Genomic DNA, 19,804 nt, shown 5'->3' on the forward strand with positions numbered 1-19,804 from the left:
TTGCTGTGAGAGGGGGAGAGGGAATCGTGGCGTCGTGTCTCTCTCTCTCTCTCTCTCTCTCTCTCTCTCTCTCTCTCTCTCTCTCTCTCTCTCTCTCTCTTAAACGTCGTTGAGCACGACGGCAACAGTGTCGTTGAGCTCGACGGCAACAGTGCCATTGAGCACGATAGCAAAGGTGCCATTGAGCACGACGGCAACAGTGCCATTGAGCACGACGGCAACAGTGACATTGAGCACGACGACAACAGTGCCATTGAGCACGACGGCAACAGTGCCATTGAGCACGACGGCAACGGTGCCATTAAGCACGATGGCAACAGTGCCATTGAGCACGACGACAACAGTGCCATTGAGCACGACGGCAACAGTGACATTGAGCACGACGGCAACAGTGCCATTGAGCACGACGACAACAGTGCCATTGAGCACGACGGCAACAGTGTCATTGAGCACGACGGCAACAGTGCCATTGAGCACGACGGCAACGGTGCCATTGAGCACGACAGCAATAGTGCCATTGAGCACGATGGCAACAGTGACATTGAGCACGACGGCAACGGTGCCATTGAGCACGACGGCAACAGTGTCGTTGAGCTCGACGGCAACAGTACCATTAAGCACGACGGCAACAGTGCCATTGAGCACGACGGCAACAGTGCCATTGAGCACGACGGCAACAGTGCCATTGAGCACGACGTCACGATCCTTGAGCACGTAGGGTTCATGAGAAAGGCCAGGTCATCATGGCTGGTGATAGCACAGTAGTATTAAAGGGTCGTTAAGGCAAGTCAATAGCCTTTTAAGGTGGAATTAAGCTTGTTTAGACATTATACCCCAGTGGGTAACTTGCCAGCTGGGTTTGTTTATTACTGTTATCAGCTGATGCGATTTCTGTCCTGCATCATAGGAATGCCTGGCAACTCGTCAGCTGATCATGTTTACAATCATCAGCTGATGTATTCCCCCGGGTCTAGCACCATAGCGCTACTTGGCAACTCGTCAGCTGATTATGTTTACAATTATCAGCTGATATACTCCCCGTCTTCCGCCATGACAGTACTTGGCAACTCGTCATTTGATCATGTGTTGCATTTATCAGCTGATGGACTCTCCGTCCAGCACCATTACAGTACTTAGCAACTCGTCAACTGAGCTAATCAGTTGCCCGGTCGGCAAAAAAAAAGAAAGGCAATAGTTGGCAACTCTTCAGCTGGCAATGTTTACATTCATCAGCTGATTCGTGTCCAGCACCATGGCAGACCGTGGCACCTCGTCGGCTGGGTATGTTTACGATTATCAGGTGATGTACAACCCGGCCGACACCATAGATGGTTTAATTGGTTGGTCTCTTGTCCTATCAATTACCAGGGGGTCATTAAAGCCAATTAATTACCTGGGTCATTAAGACCACCTTCGTTATAAACGTATGTCCACCACCCTATTGAACTTCCAGTAACCTCTCTCTCCAAGTGGTAAGAGTAATTGTAGGAATATTACACACCAACATTAAGGCAATGTGGCAACCCCCTTCCCCTCTTCCCCCCCTCTCCCCGCAACCCCCCCCCCCCCGCCCGCCCCCCACACTGCTGGGGCTTGTGAACACACACACACACACACACACACACAGACACACACACACACACACTGCTGGGGCTTGTGAACACACACACACACACACACACACACACACACACACACACACACACACACACACACACTGCTGGGGCTTGTGAACACACACACACACACACACACACTGCTGGGGCTTGTGAACACACACACACACACACACACACACACACACATACTGCTGGGGCTTGTGAACACACACACACAGACACACACACACACACACACACACACACACACACTGCTGGGGCTTGTGAACACACACACACACACACACACACTGCTGGGGCTTGTGAACACACACACACACACACACACACACACACACACACACACTGCTGGGGCTTGTGAACACACACACACACACACACACACACACACACACACACACACTGCTGGGGCTTGTGAACACACACACACACACACACACTGCTGGGGCTTGTGAACACACACACACACACACACACACACACACACACACACACACACTGCTGGGGCTTGTGAACACACACACACACACACACACACACACACACACACACACACACACACACACACACACACTGCTGGGGCTTGTGAACACACACACACACACACACACTGCTGGGGCTTGTGAACACACACACACACACACACACACACACACACTGCTGGGGCTTGTGAACACACACACACACACACACACACACACACACACACACACTTTGCTGGGGCTTGTGAACACACACACACACACTCTGCTGGGGCTTGTGAACACACACACACACACACACACACACACACACACACACACACTCTGCTGGGGCTTGTGAACACACACACACACACACACTCTGCTGGGGCTTGTGAGCACACACACACACACACACACACACACACACACACACACACACTCTGCTGGGGCTTGTGAACACACACACACACACACACACTCTGCTGGGGCTTGTGAGCGGTAGCAATCAGCTGATGCCCCTCCGCGACCAGCACCCACAACAATGGTTGGCCACGCCACAGGACTCGGTCTGGTTTAATTGGTAAACTTCCCCGCAGAACTGCTCTCATTTACTGGGTGAGTTTCTCACTTTGCGCTTTTCACATGTCGTTTCATTAACACCTTTTTTTCTTCTCTCTCTCTTTTTTCATTCAGCCCTCGAACTTATAATAAGACGTTGTTTCCTAGAATCACTTAAGTGTTTTAGGCTATTGCTGTAAAACACTTAGCTTAAACTGAAACGTATTTTTATGTATTTTTTTTTTGAATTAGTGGTAGTCTGACACGTATTTATATGTATTTTCTTTTGAATTAATGGTTGTCAGTTGTTGAGTGAGGGTTAAATGTGGGAAAGGGGGAGAAAACTTATTTTTTTTTTATATGAAGGTAGATACGAGATGCTCTCACGTTTTGTTCATATTTATGATTGATCATACCTGTTTTGAGTCGTATCATCCATCATCAGGGTCACTGTATCCTGGGAAGGTTTTATATTGATCGTATTTTGAGATCAGGTCAGAAAGAAATGATAAGGATAATGATAATAATGATAATGATGATAGTGATGATGATAATAATAATGATAATAATAATCATGATGATGATAATGATAATAGTTCATGATAATAATAATAATAATAATAATAATAATAATAATAATAATAACAATAATAATAATGATAATAATAATAGTTCATAATAATAATAATGATAGTAATGATAATGATATCAATAATAATAATAATGATAATAATTGTTATTATAATAATGCTAATTGTAATGATAATAATGATTATAATAATAATGATAATGATAGTAATGATAATAATAATGATCATAATAATAATAATGATAATAATAATAATAATGATAATGTGGTTCTTGCGTAATTACCTACGATATTTCTCCTTTGATCGAATACCTTGTACAAGGATGGCCATCACACGACAGTATACCTAATTACTGATTCGAGATAACTACGAAGCCAAACTACATTCGTGAAAAGAAAAACAAGTCCTCTCGCCCCGCTTGTAACACTGTATTACAAAACCCATCCGAGTTTAGAAAATGGGCTTCGTGCCCCATGGTTTGGTTTGGAGGCTAAAGGCTGTGGTGCCCTGAACTGCATCGAGGTGTAGATTGGGAGGTTGTGGGTATGAGTGTTTGCTTCTCCTTGCAATATGGGGGCGTGAGAGAGAGAGAGAGAGAGAGAGAGAGAGAGAGAGAGAGAGAGAGAGAGAGAGAGAGAGAGAGAGGAGCCTGAGGTAAGAGGAATATACCACACTGGCCATCACACATGGGGGGAGGGAGTGAGTGGTAGTGGGTGGAGGGGGGAAGGGGGAGGGAGTGAGGGGTAGTGGGTGGAGGGTGGAAGGGGGAGGGAGTGAGGGGTAGTGGAGGGAGGGGGGAAGGGGGAGGGAGTGAGGGGTAGTGGGGGAAGGGGGAGGAAGTGAGGGGTAGTGGGTGGAGGGAGGGGGGAAGGGGGAGGAAGTGAGGGGTAGTGGGTGGAGGGGAGGAGGGAGTGAGGGGTAGTGGGTGGATGGGGGAGGAAGTGAGGGGTAGTGGGTGAAGTGGGGAGGAAGTGAGGGGTAGTGGGTGAAGGGGGGAGGAAGTGAGGGGTAGTGGGTGGATGGGGAAGGGAGTGAGGGGTAGTGAGTGGAGGGAGGGGGGGAAGGGGGAGGAAGTGAGGGGTAGTGGGTGGATGGGGGGAAGGGGAAGGGGGAGGTAGTGGATGGAGGGGAGGGAGTAGTGACGGGTAGTGGGTGGATGGGGAAGTGAGGGGTAGTGGGTGGATGGGGAAGGGAGTGAGGGGTAGTGGGTGGAGACGGTGGTCCCCCAGACCGTAGTTCCGCCCCCCAGGGTGATGGGAGTATTCAGTTGTCTCCCCGCTCCCAAACTGTGACTCACTCGCCAGCCAAGCCTCCCTCACCCCCAGTTTTCTCCCCCTTCCTCAGTTGCCTCCCCAAGCGCTAAAATCATCACCCCAGCAGCCCCCAGTTACTTCCCCTCCTCCTCCTTAAAGTAAATCAACCCCAGCAACCCTGAGTTATTTCCCCACGAGATAGAATCACCCCCAGCAGCCTCCCCCAGAGATAGAATCACCCCCAGCAGCCTCCCCCAGAGATAGAATCATCCCAGCAGCCTCCTCCAGAGATAGAATCACCCCCAGCAGCCTCCCCCAGAGATAGAATCACTCCAGCAGCCTCTCCCAGAGATAGAATCACCCCCAGCAGCCTCCCCCAGAGATAGAATCACTCCAGCAGCCTCCCCCAGAGATAGAATCACCCCAGTAGCCTCCCCAGATAGAATCACCCCCAGCAGCCTCCTCCAGAGATAGAATCACCCCCAGCAGCCTCTCCCATAGATAGAATAATCCCCAGCAGCCTCCCCCAGAGATAGAATCACCCCCAGCAGCCTCCCCCAGAGATAGAATCACCCCAGCAGCCTCCCCAGAGATAGAATCACCCCAAGCAGCCTCTCCCAGAGATAGAATCACCCCAAGCAGCCTCCCCCAGAGATAGAATCACCCCAAGCAGCCTCCCCCAGAGATAGAATCACCCCCAGAGATAGAATTACCCCCCACCCACGTCCTAAGCATCCCCCCCTCCCACCCCACCGTGACCTCCCCTTGCCTCTCCTTCTCCCCCCATCTCCCCCAGCACTGTGCAGTTACCCAGTAGCATGATCCTTCCTCCCTCACAGTAGATACCCCACCCATCCAGTCATGACTGATCGCTGTTATGTACCTCAATACGTAATCCAGTCATTAGTTGTTCGATCGTTATACAACACTTCACTGACGATGATGTAGATGACTGAATAATCGATTCTGTGCTTCCTGTAGCCCTCCTTGTCAAGTGTTTATATCCCAGTGTAATACGTCATTAAGGCCCCGTATGTGCCAGTCCTTCTGCGCACGCTCAGTGTCCTCCTCTGCGCCCCTGGCCCTGTACACGGGCTGGCTGGCTTGGTCCAGTCCAGGACGCAGGTGGACTGGATTCTATGTTGATTAAGGTTTCACCAGGCGCCCCGGAGTGCCTTATGCGATTCCGATGGTCGCACGTGCGTGCGCTGTCCGCAGAGATGAGCTGTGTGACTTGCGACACACACACACACACACACACACACACACACACACACACACACACACACACACACACACACACACACAGGGGACACGAAGGCCATAAGCGAACTAGACGCCATCACCAGAGATGTTGGAGGGGGGAGAGGAAGTTGGATGATACATGCATTAGACTCGCTCTGTGCAGAGTTCTGTGTGTGTGTGTGTGTGTGTGTTTGTGCCACCCTGACAGCCTCCGCCTCCAGCCTTCGTCTCCGCCTCCGTCTCTGTCTCCAGCCTTCGCCTCCAGCCTCCGCCTCTCGCCTCCATCTCCAGCCTCCGCCTCCGCCTCCAGCCTCTGCCTCCAGCCGCCAGCCTCATTCTGTAGCCTCCGCCTCCGCCTCCAGCCTCAGCCTCCGCCTCTCGCCTCCGTCTCCAGCCTCCGCCTCCAGCCTCCGCCTCCAGCCTCCGCTTCCAGCCTCCACCTCCAGCCTCCGCCTCCCTCCCTCACCCCATCGTAGGATGCTCAGGGGACTGAGCTGCTGCTGGTGGTGGTGGTAATGTGTATTATGAAGTGGCCTTGAGAACTTGAGGTGGTGAACTGGGTGGGTGTATTTCTCAGTGGTAATGGAAGGTGTGTGAGGTGGAGCATTACTGTGACGGTACTGTACCTAGCGTAACTACCACCGTAAGTACCACACACACACACGCACACACACACACCCCGACGTCCTGCGTCACACGCCTTGAAATAGCGTAATTACGCCTCGTTCCTCAGGGTGGGTGTGGGGTGGCCTGTCTTCACCCGCCCGCCCGCCCACGCGCCCGCTTTTCCCTGAGGTCGCTCGTGCCCGTGACTGAACCCCCTCACTCCTCACCCCCCCTTTTTTTTTGTATACTCGATCAACAACGAGGCCATTCGATCTCGCCCACGTGAGAAGGTAATTAAAGGCCACCACGTGTGCTCGTGGTAGGCACGCGTGGCGTCGCTGAAAACATTACGTTGTCTCGTGTGACGGTCGGGCCTCGTGTGACGGTCGCGTCACAATTCGCCACCGTCAGGTCGCGTCACATTCTCCACAGCCGTACTTCCCTCCCCTCCTGAGCGTGATCTCTCCGTTTTCTACGCCCGTAAACCACGAGAAGGAGGAGGAGGGGGTCACTTACTTCACAGATGCCTCTTGCGTTGTCCTGCTGTCTGATTATAGTAGGGGGGGGGGGGGGATGGTCCGTCCGTGGTTACGTACGTATCTACTGTCTGATTATAGTAGGGGAGGGGGATGGTCCGTCCGTGGTTACGTACGTATCTACTGTCTGATTATAGTAGGGGGAGGGGATGGTTCGTCCGTGGCTACGTACGTATCTGCTGTTTAATTATAGCAGGTGAGGGAGGGATGGTCCGTACGTGGCTACGTACGTATCTTCTGTCTGATTATAGTAGAGGGAGGAGGGATGGTTCGTCCGTTGTTACGTACGTATCTGCTGTCTAATTATAGCAGGTGAGGGAGGGATGGTCCGTCCGTGGCTACGTACGTATCTACTGTCTAATTATAGTAGGTGAGGGAGGGATGGTCCGTCCGTTGTTACGTACGTCTCTACTGTCTAATTATAGTAGGGGGATGGGGATGGATGGTCCGTCCGTGGCTACGCACGTACGGAAAGCGAGGGAGGAAGACCTCCCTGGCTGATGGAGAGGGGCTGGTGATGGTGGTGGTGGGTGGGTGGGAGATAATGAGAGTCTTCAACACCAGCGTCCTTGAATTTCAGATCAGATTTGAGGAGTATTTTTTTTGTCTTCCTCTTGAAATTTCGTGAGGAAAATGATCTTTATCCGTGTCGCCGCTTCGCACACACACACACACACACACACACACACACACACACACACACACACACACACACACACATGAACCCGGAGCTATGGGTGGCTGTACACCACACACACACACACACACACACACACACACGAACCCGGAGCTATGAGTGGCTGTACACACACACACACACACACACACACACACACACACACACACACACACACACACACACACGAACCCGGAGCTATGGGTGGCTGTACACACACACACACCCATGGTATACCTTCTTCATTTTCTCTTTGTTTATTCAAAATTGAGAAAGAAAACAAGTTTTTGACATTGGCAGCCGTAATTACCGGTCTCATGGTGGTGAGAATATTGACTCTTTTTTTTGGGTGGGGGAGGTTGTTACAGCACTCGAGTACATTGTACATGTACAGTGTGTACACGTTACTGGGGGGTGGGGGAGGTTGTTACAGCACTCGAGTACATTGTACATGTACAGCGTGTACACGTTACTGGGGGGTGGGGGAGGTTGTTACAGCACTCGAGTACATTGTACATGTACAGCGTGTACACGTTACTGGGGGGTGGGGGAGGTTGTTACAGCACTCGAGTACATTGTACATGTACAGTGTGTACACGTTACTGGGGGGTGGGGGAGGTTGTTACAGCACTCGAGTACATTGTACATGTACAGCGTGTACACGTTACTGGGGGGTGGGGGAGGTTGTTACAGCACTCGAGTACATTGTACATGTACAGTGTGTACACGTTACTGGGGGTGGGGGAGGTTGTTACAGCACTCGAGTACATTGTACATGTACAGCGTGTACACGTTACTGGGGGTGGGGGAGGTTGTTACAGCACTCGAGTACATTGTACATGTACAGCGTGTACACGTTACTGGGGGTAGGGAGGTTATTACAGCACTCGAGTACATTGTACATGTACAGCGTGTACACGTTACTGGGGGTGGGGGAGGTTATTACAGCACTCGAGTACATTGTACATGTACAGCGTGTACACGTTACTGGGGGTAGGGAGGTTATTACAGCACTCGAGTACATTGTACATGTACAGCGTGTACACGTTACTGGGAGGTGGGGAGGTTGTTACAGCACTCGAGTACATTGTACATGTACAGTGTGTACACGTTACTGGGGGTGGGGGAGGTTGTTACAGCACTCGAGTACATTGTACATGTACAGCGTGTACACGTTACTGGGGGTGGGGGAGGTTGTTACAGCACTCGAGTACATTGTACATGTACAGCGTGTACACGTTACTGGGGGTAGGGAGGTTATTACAGCACTCGAGTACATTGTACATGTACAGCGTGTACACGTTACTGGGGGTGGGGGAGGTTATTACAGCACTCGAGTACATTGTACATGTACAGCGTGTACACGTTACTGGGCGGTGGGGAGGTTATTACAGCACTCGAGTACATTGTACATGTACAGCGTGTACACGTTACTGGGCGGTGGGGAGGTTATTACAGCACTCGAGTACATTGTACATGTACAGCGTGTACACGTTACTATAGTTACTATAGTTACGGTGGAACTCGGCGCAGTTATTTTTAATAATGGGATTCCTCCACCTCCGTTTCTCATTAGAACCAACAGTGGGTTAAGCCTCTGTTGGATTTTAGGGGGGAGCGAAGAGAGAGAGAGGGCCTCCCTTTAACGAGGTGGGGTAGTGGGGATATTGGGGGAAGGGGTGTGTGTGTAGGGTAGGGTAGGGTAGCCTGCCCTATGTAGGGCGAGGCTGGCTTGAGGTGGGTTCTATTTTGATTCCTGTAACTGGAGGTCCCAGTGTGTACACTAGATTGTGTCCTGTGTCAAAGACGCACTCCTGCTTAAAAAAGGGAGCGGGGGGGAGCGGAGGGAACTCTCCTCCCTTCCCCGTTTTTTTTTACTTTTCCAGAAGAAAAGAAAAAAGGGAAGACAGGAGGGACCAAGTGAGGATATTCCCTATAATAATAATAATAATAAAAATAAAAAAGATAATAATGAAAATAAAATAAAAATGAATAATAATAATAAAAATGATAATAAAAAATAATAATTCATAAAAATTTAATAATGAAATAATAAAAATTTGATAATAATAATAATGATAATAAAAATTTAAAAATTGAAAATAAAAATTTAAAAATTAATAAAATAAAAATTTTAAAAATAAGATAAAAATAATAATAATGAAAATAATGATAATAATGATAATAAAATAATAAATAAGGAAAAGGATGATGATAATAATTTTTTTTTTTTTTTTTTATATTTTGGGTCGCTTTCTCCCGGGGTTTTTGGGGGTTAGCGCAAGGAAACAGACGAAAGAAAGGGCCCCAAACCCCCCCCCCCATACACATGTAAAACATACCCCCCCAAAAAACGCAAATTACATACCTACAAAAGCTTTCCAGGGTTTTTAACCCCAAACGCTTCACTTGCCTGATTCAATCCACTGACACACGTCAACCCCGGAAATACCACATCCCCCAATTCACTCTTTTTCCCTTTCCCTCCTTTCCCCCTCCTGATTTCGGGCCCCGATCACACAAAATTTTTTTCACTCCATTTTTTCCACCTCCAATTTGGTCTCCCTTTTCTCCTCTTCCCCCCTCCACCTCCGACACATATATCCTTTTTGGTAAATTTCTTTCCTCACTCATTCCCCCCATGTCCCCAAACCACTTCAAACACCCCTTCTGCTCCCCAAAACCACGCCCCTTTTTTTTTTTCCAAAACATCTCTCTTACCCTTAGTTATCACTCGACAAACCACCTCACACCACACATTGTCCCAAACATCTCATTTCCGCACATCCTCCTCCTGCCACAACTCTATCCTTACCCCACCCTCCAACCAAAAACCCATTTTTGGAAACCACAACCCCTTAAAACATACCCATTTTTGCTTTCCGAGAAATTTTTCTCGACTTCCACACATTCTTAAAGGGCCCCCCCAAATTTTCGCCCCCCTCCCCCACCTTAAACCCCCTTTCCGTTTCCCAGGGGTTCCATCCGCTGCCAGACCCACTCCCAGATATCTAAAACACTTCCCCTTCCTCCATTTTTCCCCCTTTCAAACTCACCTCCCAATTACTTAACCCCAAAACCCCTACTGTACCTAATAACCTTCCTTTTATTCCCCACTTACCCCTTAATTTTTCTTTTTCCCCACCCCAAAACCATTTACCAAACTCAGCACCACTTCTCATTTCTCCCCAAAAATCACCACCAGCGCGGGTTCATCACCAAACCCAACAACTGATCATTTCCCCAACCCTTTTCCTCCCCCCCCAACAGACTTCATACTTCCCCCCTCTTTCCAAAACTCTTGCATTTCCCCCTCCCAACAACCCCATCCAAAAAAAATTAAAACAACCATGGAGAAAACCCCACACCCCTCCCCGAAAAACCAAACATCACTGAGAACCAATCACTTTCCTCTCTTCCTACACGTACACAGCCTTAAAAATTTCCCCGTTAAAAAAATTTTCACTGCTTCCAAAAAACCTTTCCTCCCACACCTTTTATTCTTAATACCTTCCACAGAGCATCTCTATCAAAATCTGTCATAAGCCTTCTCCCGATCCATAAATGCTAAAACAAATCCATTTGCTAATAAAATCCATTTGAAAATAATAATAAAAATAATAAAATAATAATAATAATAATGATAATGTGGGTTTTTGGGGTAAAATTTCCTACGATATTTCCCCCTTTTATCGAATACCTTTTACAAGGATGGCATCACACGACAGTATACCAATTACTGATTCAGATCCAAAGAAGCCAAACTACATTTTGGAAAAGAAAAACAAGTCCTCCGCCCCGCTTGTAACAAATTATTACAAAACCCATCCGAGTTTAGAAAAAATTTTGGGGTTCGTGCCCCAGGTTAGGTTGGAGGGTAAAAAGGGTGGGTGGCCCCGGAAATGCAACGGTGTAAATTTGGGGGTTTGTGTAAGAATTTTTCCCCCTCTTCCCCCCAACATGGGGAAAAGAGGAGAAGAGAGAAGAAGAAGAGAGAGAGAGAAAAGTGGGGGCTTTTTGATGAAATTTTTAACAACAATTCTCCCCCCCTCCCCCTTCCCCTACAGGGCGGGGAGTAAGAGGAATATACCACACTGGCCCCTCTCCACAGACTCTCTCTCTCTCTCTCTCTCTCTTCTCTCTCTCTCTCTCTTCTTCTTTCCCTCTCTCTCTCTCCACCAGTCATTATCACCATCGGCGTCCCCCAACTTCCCCCCCCTTTCCCCCCCCCCCTCCCCCCCCCACCCTAATCCACCACCCGTTGCACGTAAATGGGTGGGGTTTTAGGGGTATGGGGGAGGGGGGGGGAAATGAGGGGGAGTGGGTGGGGGGGGAGGGTGAAGGGGGGTGGGGGAGGGGGGAGGAAGTGAAGTGGAGGGAGGGGGGAAGGGGGAGGGAGTGGGGTGGGGAGTGGGGGGAGGGGGGAGGAAGGAGGGGGAGTGGGGGGAGGGGGGAGGGGGTTTAGGGTAGTCCCCCCCCGTTTTCCCCCCCAGGTGAGGGGAGTATTCGTTGTCTCCCCCTCCCAAACTGTGACTCACTCGCCACCACCTCCCCCCCCCCAGTTTTTTTCCCCCTTTCCCCATTTCCTCCCCAAAACGCAAAAAAACATCACCCCACGCCCCAGTTACTTCCCCCCTCCTCCTAAAGTAAACAACCCCCGCAACCCTGAGTTTTTTCCCCCGAGATGAATCACCCCCACACCTCCCCCAAAAGAATCACCCCCAGCAGCCTCCCCCAGAGATAGAGTCACCCAAACACCTCCCCAAGATAGAACCCCCCCCAGCCTCCCCAAATAGAAAAGTCCCCCAGATAGAATCACCCCCCCTCCCCCAGGATAGAATATCCCCCCCATAAATCACCCCCACAGCCTCCCCCAGAGATAGAGTCACCCAAAGCACCTCCCCAAAATAGAACACCTAGCCCCCCTCCCCCGAGAAGAACACCCCACAGCCCCCCCAGAGACAGAATCACCCACAGCCCCCCAGAGATAGAATCACCCCCACACCCCCCCAGAATAGAATACCCACCCCTCCCCCAGAGACAGAATCACCTCAGCAGCCTCCCCCCAGAGAAGAATCACCCCAGCAGCCTCCCCAAATAGAATCACCCCACAGCCTCCCCAGGAAGAATCACCCCACACTTTCCCCCCGAAAGAACACTCCATACCTCCCCAGATAGAATCACCCAGCACCCCCCCAGAGATAGAAAACCCCCCCGATAAAACACCCCCCACTTTCCCCCCAAAATAGAATCACCCAGAGCCTCCCCCAATAGAATCACCCCCCCAGCCTCCCCCAAGATTAATCACCCACACCTCCCCAAGATAGAATCACCCCACACCTCCCCCAAGACAGAATACCCCCCCGCCTCTCCCAGAGATAGAATCACCCCCAGCACCCCCCCAAGAAAGAAACACCCCCACAGCCTCCCCAGAAAGAATCACCCCCAGCACCCCCCAAGATAGATCACCCAAAGCACCTCCCCAGGTAGAATCCCCCAGCACCTCCCCCAAGAAGAATATCCCCCGATAGAATCACCCCCACGCCTCCTCCAAGTAGAATCACCCCAGCACCTCCCAAGATAGAATCACCCCACACCCCCCCAAGATAGAATCCCCCCAGCAGCCTCCCCCCCGAGATAGAATCATCCCACAGCCCCCTCCAAGATAGAATCCCCCCAAAGCCCCCCAGAAAGAATCACCCCACAGCCTCCCCAAGATGAAAAACACCCCGTAGCCTCCCCAAAGAATCACCCCAACCCCCCCAGAACAATCACCCCCGCACCCCCAAGAAGAATCACCCACACCTCCCCCAGAGATAGAACACCCCCTAGCCTCCCCAGAAAATCACCCCCAGCAGCCCCCCCCAAGAAATCACCCCCACACCCCCAGAATAGAACACCTCAGCACCTCTCCCAGAGATAGAACACCCCCCCACCTCCCCAGAGATAAAACACCCAGCACCTCTCCCAGAGAAGAATCACCCCAGCACCTCCCCGAGACAGAACACCCCCCAGCCTCCCCAAAAAAGGATAATACCCAGCAGCCTCTCCCAAATAAATCACCCCCAGCAGCCCCCCCAAAATAGAACACCCAAACACCCCCCCAAGATAGAATCACCCCACACCTCCCCAGAGATAGAACACCCCCCGCACCTCCCCCAGAGATAGAAACACCCCCCCAGCCTCCCCAAGATAAATCACCCCCAAACCCTCCCCCAGAGACGAATCACCCCACACCTCCCCCCAAATAAAACATCCCAGCACCTCTCCCAGAATAGAATCACCCCCCCACCTCCCCCCAAAATAAATCCCCCCAAACAGCCTCCCCCCAAAATAGAATTACCCCCCAAAACCCTAACCCCCTTTTGCTTCCTCAGAATTTTCCCACCCCCCCCCAAAATTACCTTCCCCCTTTCCACCCACTCCTAAGCATCATCACCCCCCCCACCCCACCCGGACCTCCCCTTCCTCCCTTCCCCCCCATCTCCCCCCCCCCCACTTGCATTACCCAAGCATGTCCTTTCCCCCCACTAGATACCCCACCCATCCATCAGACTGACGCTGTTATGTACCTCAATACGTAATCCATCATGAGTTTTCGACCGTTTTAAAACACTTCACTGACGATGATGTAGATGACGAATAATCGATTCTGTCTTCCCTTAGCCCTCCTTTCAAGTGTTTATATCCCTGTAATACTCATTAAGCCCCGTATGTCCATCCTTCGCGCACGCTCACGTCCTCCTCGCCCCCTGTATGTGTGTGTGTGTGTGTGTGTGTGTGTGTGTGTGTATTGTATTTGTTTTCTAATAGCTCATGTTTGTTGTTGTTGTTGTTGTTGCAGAGACCCCCGGGATGGGTGTGGTCGGCAGGTGAACCGTCACCCGACGGAGGCAGCCTCCCGCCTCGCTAACCTCGCCTCCCTCCTGCACCACATCAAAGCATTCTACCAGGTCAGTGTCTTCACTGTGGCTTGAGCCAAAGGACGCCTCCTTGTAACCCACCAGCTACGAGGGGAGGATGAGTAGTTAGGTTAGGTTGGAGGTGTGTGGACCGATTCAACAACCCAGAGAACAGCTACAGCCCTTAGGGTTCGAACCCAGGCAGGCTTGTGTCGTGGACGGCAATACCAAACGCATTGAGTAGGTCTTCGGACGCCTCGTAACCCACCAGCCACGAAGGGAGGATGAGTAGTTAGGGGTTGGAGGTGTGTGGACTGACTCAACAACCCAGAGAGCAGCCACAGCCGTTAGGGTTCGAACCCAGGCAGGCTTGTGTCGTGGACGGCAATACCAAACATTGTCTTTCGTACGATGACGCATTTTTTAAAAGTCCCTCTGAACACTAATAGTAAGGTACGCTCCCCGATCCATTGGATCTGACCCAGTAACAGGGGAATCAAGGTCACAGAGGCCAAGGCCACTTACGCACAAGAGGTCAGAGGTCACACCTTTTCTGCGTGCGAGGGCGGGTGGGTCACACCGCTAGGCCTCGTCCACGAGGATACGGGTGTGGGCCATGGGGGTTTGGATCACGCTGCCCCGAGGCACATTTCCCCCCGCCTTAGTACACAGAGAGAGAGAGAGAGAGAGAGAGAGAGAGAGAGAGAGAGAGAGAGAGAGAGAGAGAGAGAGAGAGAGAGGGAGGAACCTGGCTCTCACGGAGACCCGGGTGGGGTATCAAGCCCCACCAACCTCCCTCCCCCCCACCCCTCCACCTCCCTCTCCCCCCCACACACTCACCAGGGCTGCGGGTGGCGAGTAGAGTTCTGGCAGGATGGTGGAGGAGGGGAAGGGGGAGGTTTTCCTGGCTGGCAGGAAGAGATGTGAGGACAAGGTAGTAGTGAGGGGTGGAGGAGGAGAGAGAGAGGAAGAGGAGAGAGAGAGAGAGAGAGAGAGAGAGAGAGAGAGAGAGAGAGAGAGAGAGAGATACGCATCGGGGGGGTGGGTGGATGGTGGGAGGTTACGTATACGTGCGTATAAACTCTCCCTTCCCCCGGCGTACCTGGCGCGTGTTACGCACGCCGTGTACAAACGCCAGGTGGCGTTCGTGGGGGTTGGAGAAGGTGAAGGGAAGATGAACAAACATTTATGTGTGTGTGTGTGTGATGTGGCTGCTGAACAGAGACACAAGACGTTGCATGATGCATTGCTTCCACACACACACACACACACACACACACACTCACTCACTCACTCACTCACTCACTCACTCACTCACTCACTCACTCACTCACTCACTCACTCACACACACACACTCACACACACTCACACACACACACACACACACACACACACACACACACACACACACTCACTCACTCACTCACTCACTCACTCACTCACTCACACACACTCACTCACTCACTCACTCACTCACTCACTCACTCACTCACTCACTCACTCACTCACACACACACACACACACACACACACACACACACACACACACACACACACACACACACTCACTCACTCACTCACACACTCACACACACACACACACACACACACACACACACACACACACACACACACACACACACACACTCACTCACTCACTCACTCACTCACTCACTCACTCACACACACACACACACACATTCACTCACTCACACACTCACTCACTCACTCACTCACTCACTCACTCACTCACTCACACACACACACACACACACACACACACACACACACACACACACACACTCACTCACTCACTCACTCACTCACTCACTCACTCACTCACTCACTCACTCACACACACACACACACACACACACACACACACACACACACACACACTAACTCAAAACTCGACATTTGCTCCATTCTTTTACACTTGTCATTGCGAACCAATTTCACGACATCTACAAAAAAAAAAAGAGAAAAAAAAGAAACAAAAGAAGGCAGACGCGGGATTTCCAGGAAACATTTACAAAATATTATTATTTTTCTTTTTTTTTGGCTACGAATCTTCTTCAAAAGAGGAGACGAGTCGTCCCTGTGACCAGATGGTCGTCCCTGTGTCCAGAGGGTCGTCCCTGTGACCAGATAGTCGTCCCTGTGACCAGATAGGTCGTCCCTGTGACTAGGTAGTCGTCCCTGTGACCAGATGGTCGTCCCTGTGACCAGATGGTCGTCCCTGTGACCAGATAGTCGTCCCTGTGACCAGATAGTCGTCCCTGTGACCAGATAGTCGTCCCTGTGACCAGATGGTCGTCCCTGTGACCAGATGGTCGTCCCTGTGACCAGATAGTCGTCCCTGTGACCAGATGGTCGTCCCTGTGACCAGATGGTCGTCCCTGTGACCAGATAGTCGTCCCTGTGACCAGATAGTCGTCCCTGTGACCAGATGGTCGTCCCTGTGACCAGATGGTCGTCCCTGTGACCAGATGGTCGTCCCTGTGACCAGATAGTCGTCCCTGTGACCAGATAGTCGTCCCTGTGACCAGATGGTCGTCCCTGTGACCAGATGGTCGTCCCTGTGACCAGATGGTCGTCCCTGTGACCAGATGGTCGTCCCTGTGACCAGATAGTCGTCCCTGTGACCAGATGGTCGTCCCTGTGACCAGATGGTCGTCCCTGTGACCAGATGGTCGTCCCTGTGACCAGATAGTCGTCCCTGTGACCAGATAGTCGTCCCTGTGACCAGATGGTCGTCCCTGTGACCAGATGGTCGTCCCTGTGACCAGATGGTCGTCCCTGTGACCAGATGGTCGTCCCTGTGACCAGATAGTCGTCCCTGTGACCAGATGGTCGTCCCTGTGACCAGATGGTCGTCCCTGTGACCAGATGGTCGTCCCTGTGACCAGATGGTCGTCCCTGTGACCAGATAGTCGTCCCTGTGACCAGATGGTCGTCCCTGTGACCAGATGGTCGTCCCTGTGACCAGATAGTCGTCTCTGTGACCAGATAGTCGTCCCTGTGACCAGATGGTCGTCCCTGTGACCAGATGGTCGTCCCTGTGACCAGATGGTCGTCCCTGTGACCAGATAGTCGTCCCTGTGACCAGATAGTCGTCCCTGTGACCAGATGGTCGTCCCTGTGACCAGATGGTCGTCCCTGTGACCAGATGGTCGTCCCTGTGACCAGATGGTCGTCCCTGTGACCAGATGGTCGTCCCTGTGACCAGATGGTCGTCCCTGTGACCAGATGGTCGTCCCTGTGACCAGATGGTCGTCCCTGTGACCAGATGGTCGTCCCTGTGACCAGATGGTCGTCCCTGTGACCATGTGTAGCCATACGCACGGGCGTAATTACACTCGGGGGGGGGCGCGTCCCCCCCCCCCTAGTACTGTGTAGTTCAAAGTACTTTTTCCATTTTTTTTGGAACAGGGTCTTGTGTGAGAGGCGATATTGCCGGGTTGGGGAAAACCTAGTACAGAACACCTGTCTGGCTTCATCAGTCCAGTGTCCACACGCTGGTAGTAGTAGTAGTAGTAGTAGTAGTAGTAGTAGTTGTAGTTGTAGTAGTGGTAGTTAAGGGGGGAGGGAATGGAGGAATGGTGGTTATGTATTGAGTTGGACGGAAGGGGCGTCGCGTGTCGCAACCACTGTGTTTACCAACCACTACCACTACCTCACCAGTACCTGCAACCATTACCTACCACCATTCGTCCATACCACCTACCACTACCACCTACCACCATCCTACCACTACCACCTACCACCATCCGTCCACTACCACCTACCACCATCCGTCCACCACCACCTACCACCATCCGTCCACAACCACCTACCACCATCCTGCCACCACCACCTATCACCATCCGTCCACTACCACCTACCACCATCCGTCCACCACCACCTACCACCATCCGTCCACTACCACCTACCACCATCCTACCACTACCACCTACCACCATCCGTCCACCACCACCTACCACCATCCTTCCACTACCACCTACCACCATCCTACCACTACCACCTACCACCATCCGTCCACCACCACCTACCACCATCCTGCCACTACCACCTACCACCATCCGTCCACTACCACCTACCACCATCCGTCCACTACCACCTACCACCATCCGTCCACCACCACCTACCACCATCCTACCACTACCACCTACCACCATCCGTCCACTACCACCTACCACCATCCTACCACCACCACCTACCACCATCCGTCCACTACCACATACCTCCAGATTCGATCTTCGAGGAGTGTCGACCTGTTGCCTGGGACGAACACCACTGAAGTCAGTGGAACGCAGCAACACCACTGAAGTCAGTGGACGGCAGCAACACCACTGAAGTCAGTGGAACGCAGCAACACTAGTGGAGTCAGTGGACGGCAGCAACACCACTGAAGTTAGTGGACCGCAGTTAAGCCAAGACATCAGGCCAGTTCTCACCAGAAGAGCTCATTTTGATGAGCCAAGTCTGAAGGTCTGTGTGTGCATGGGCAAAAGAGAGAGAGAGAGAGAGAGAGAGAGAGAGAGAGAGAGAGAGAGAGAGAGAGAGAGAGAGAGAGAGAGAAGGCCCCTTTTGAAGTCCCCCCCTACCCGTCGCACTCAACTCCCAATTACAATCCCTCAATCCACTAGGAGGACTGGGCGGGTGATGGTTCGTCAGTGTACGTGGTCCGTCGGCGAGTGGGTCATGAATGAACGGGTCTTTTGTTATGATGTGGTCGTAACACGCGGCGGAGAGCGACCTAAGCCGGCGGCGAAGTGTCGAGTGGCCGGGCGGGCAGGCAGGAGGAGCTGGGGGACGTGAGGGAGGAGGGCAGAGCTGCTGCTGCGGGCGGGCGGGAGGCGGGCGGAGGCGGCCTCCCTCACTCCCTCACTGCCCCGTCAAGGGAGGAGGGCAGAGCTGATGCTGCGGGCGGGAGGCGGGCGGCCTCCCTCCCTCCCTCACTGCCTCGTCAAGGGAGGAGGGCAGAGCTGCTGCGGGAGGCGGGCGGCGGGCGGAGGCGGCCTCCCTCACTCCCTCACTGCCCCCTCAAGCGAGGAGGGCAGAGCTGATGCTGCGGGCGGGAGGCGGGCGGCGGCCTCCCTCTCTCCCTCACTGCCCCCTCAAGCAAGGAGGGCAGAGCTGCTGCTGCGGGCGGGCTGGAGGCGGGAGGCGGGCGGCGGCCTCCTTCCCTCAGTGCGGGCGGGAGGCGGGCGGAGGCGGCCTCCCTCACTCCCTCACTGCCCCGTCAAGGTTGGCTTCTGTCGCCCCGTCTGTTCGTTTTCTGGGACTTCCATAGCCTCGCGCAAGCATGGAGCGCGCAGCGAGCGTCCAGACACACCTCTCTCTCTCTCTCT

At 52.2% G+C, this 19,804-nt stretch overlaps 1 protein-coding gene across 3 annotated transcripts in view; it reads left to right on the top strand.

Annotated features, from left to right (window-relative positions):
- The window catches only part of Girdin (protein girdin), a 571,686-nt gene that overhangs the window by 137,670 nt on the left and 414,212 nt on the right, over positions 1-19,804 (top strand). For all 3 annotated transcript variants that reach the window (XM_071681027.1, XM_071681029.1, XM_071681028.1), the window contains exon 3: positions 14,392-14,500. In XM_071681027.1, coding sequence (XP_071537128.1) covers positions 14,392-14,500 — 109 coding nt within the window. The remainder of the gene's footprint in view (positions 1-14,391; positions 14,501-19,804) is intronic.

This window comes from Panulirus ornatus, chromosome 32, assembly GCF_036320965.1.
Source record: "Panulirus ornatus isolate Po-2019 chromosome 32, ASM3632096v1, whole genome shotgun sequence".
In the NCBI taxonomy this organism is placed as follows: Eukaryota; Metazoa; Arthropoda; class Malacostraca; order Decapoda; family Palinuridae; genus Panulirus; species Panulirus ornatus.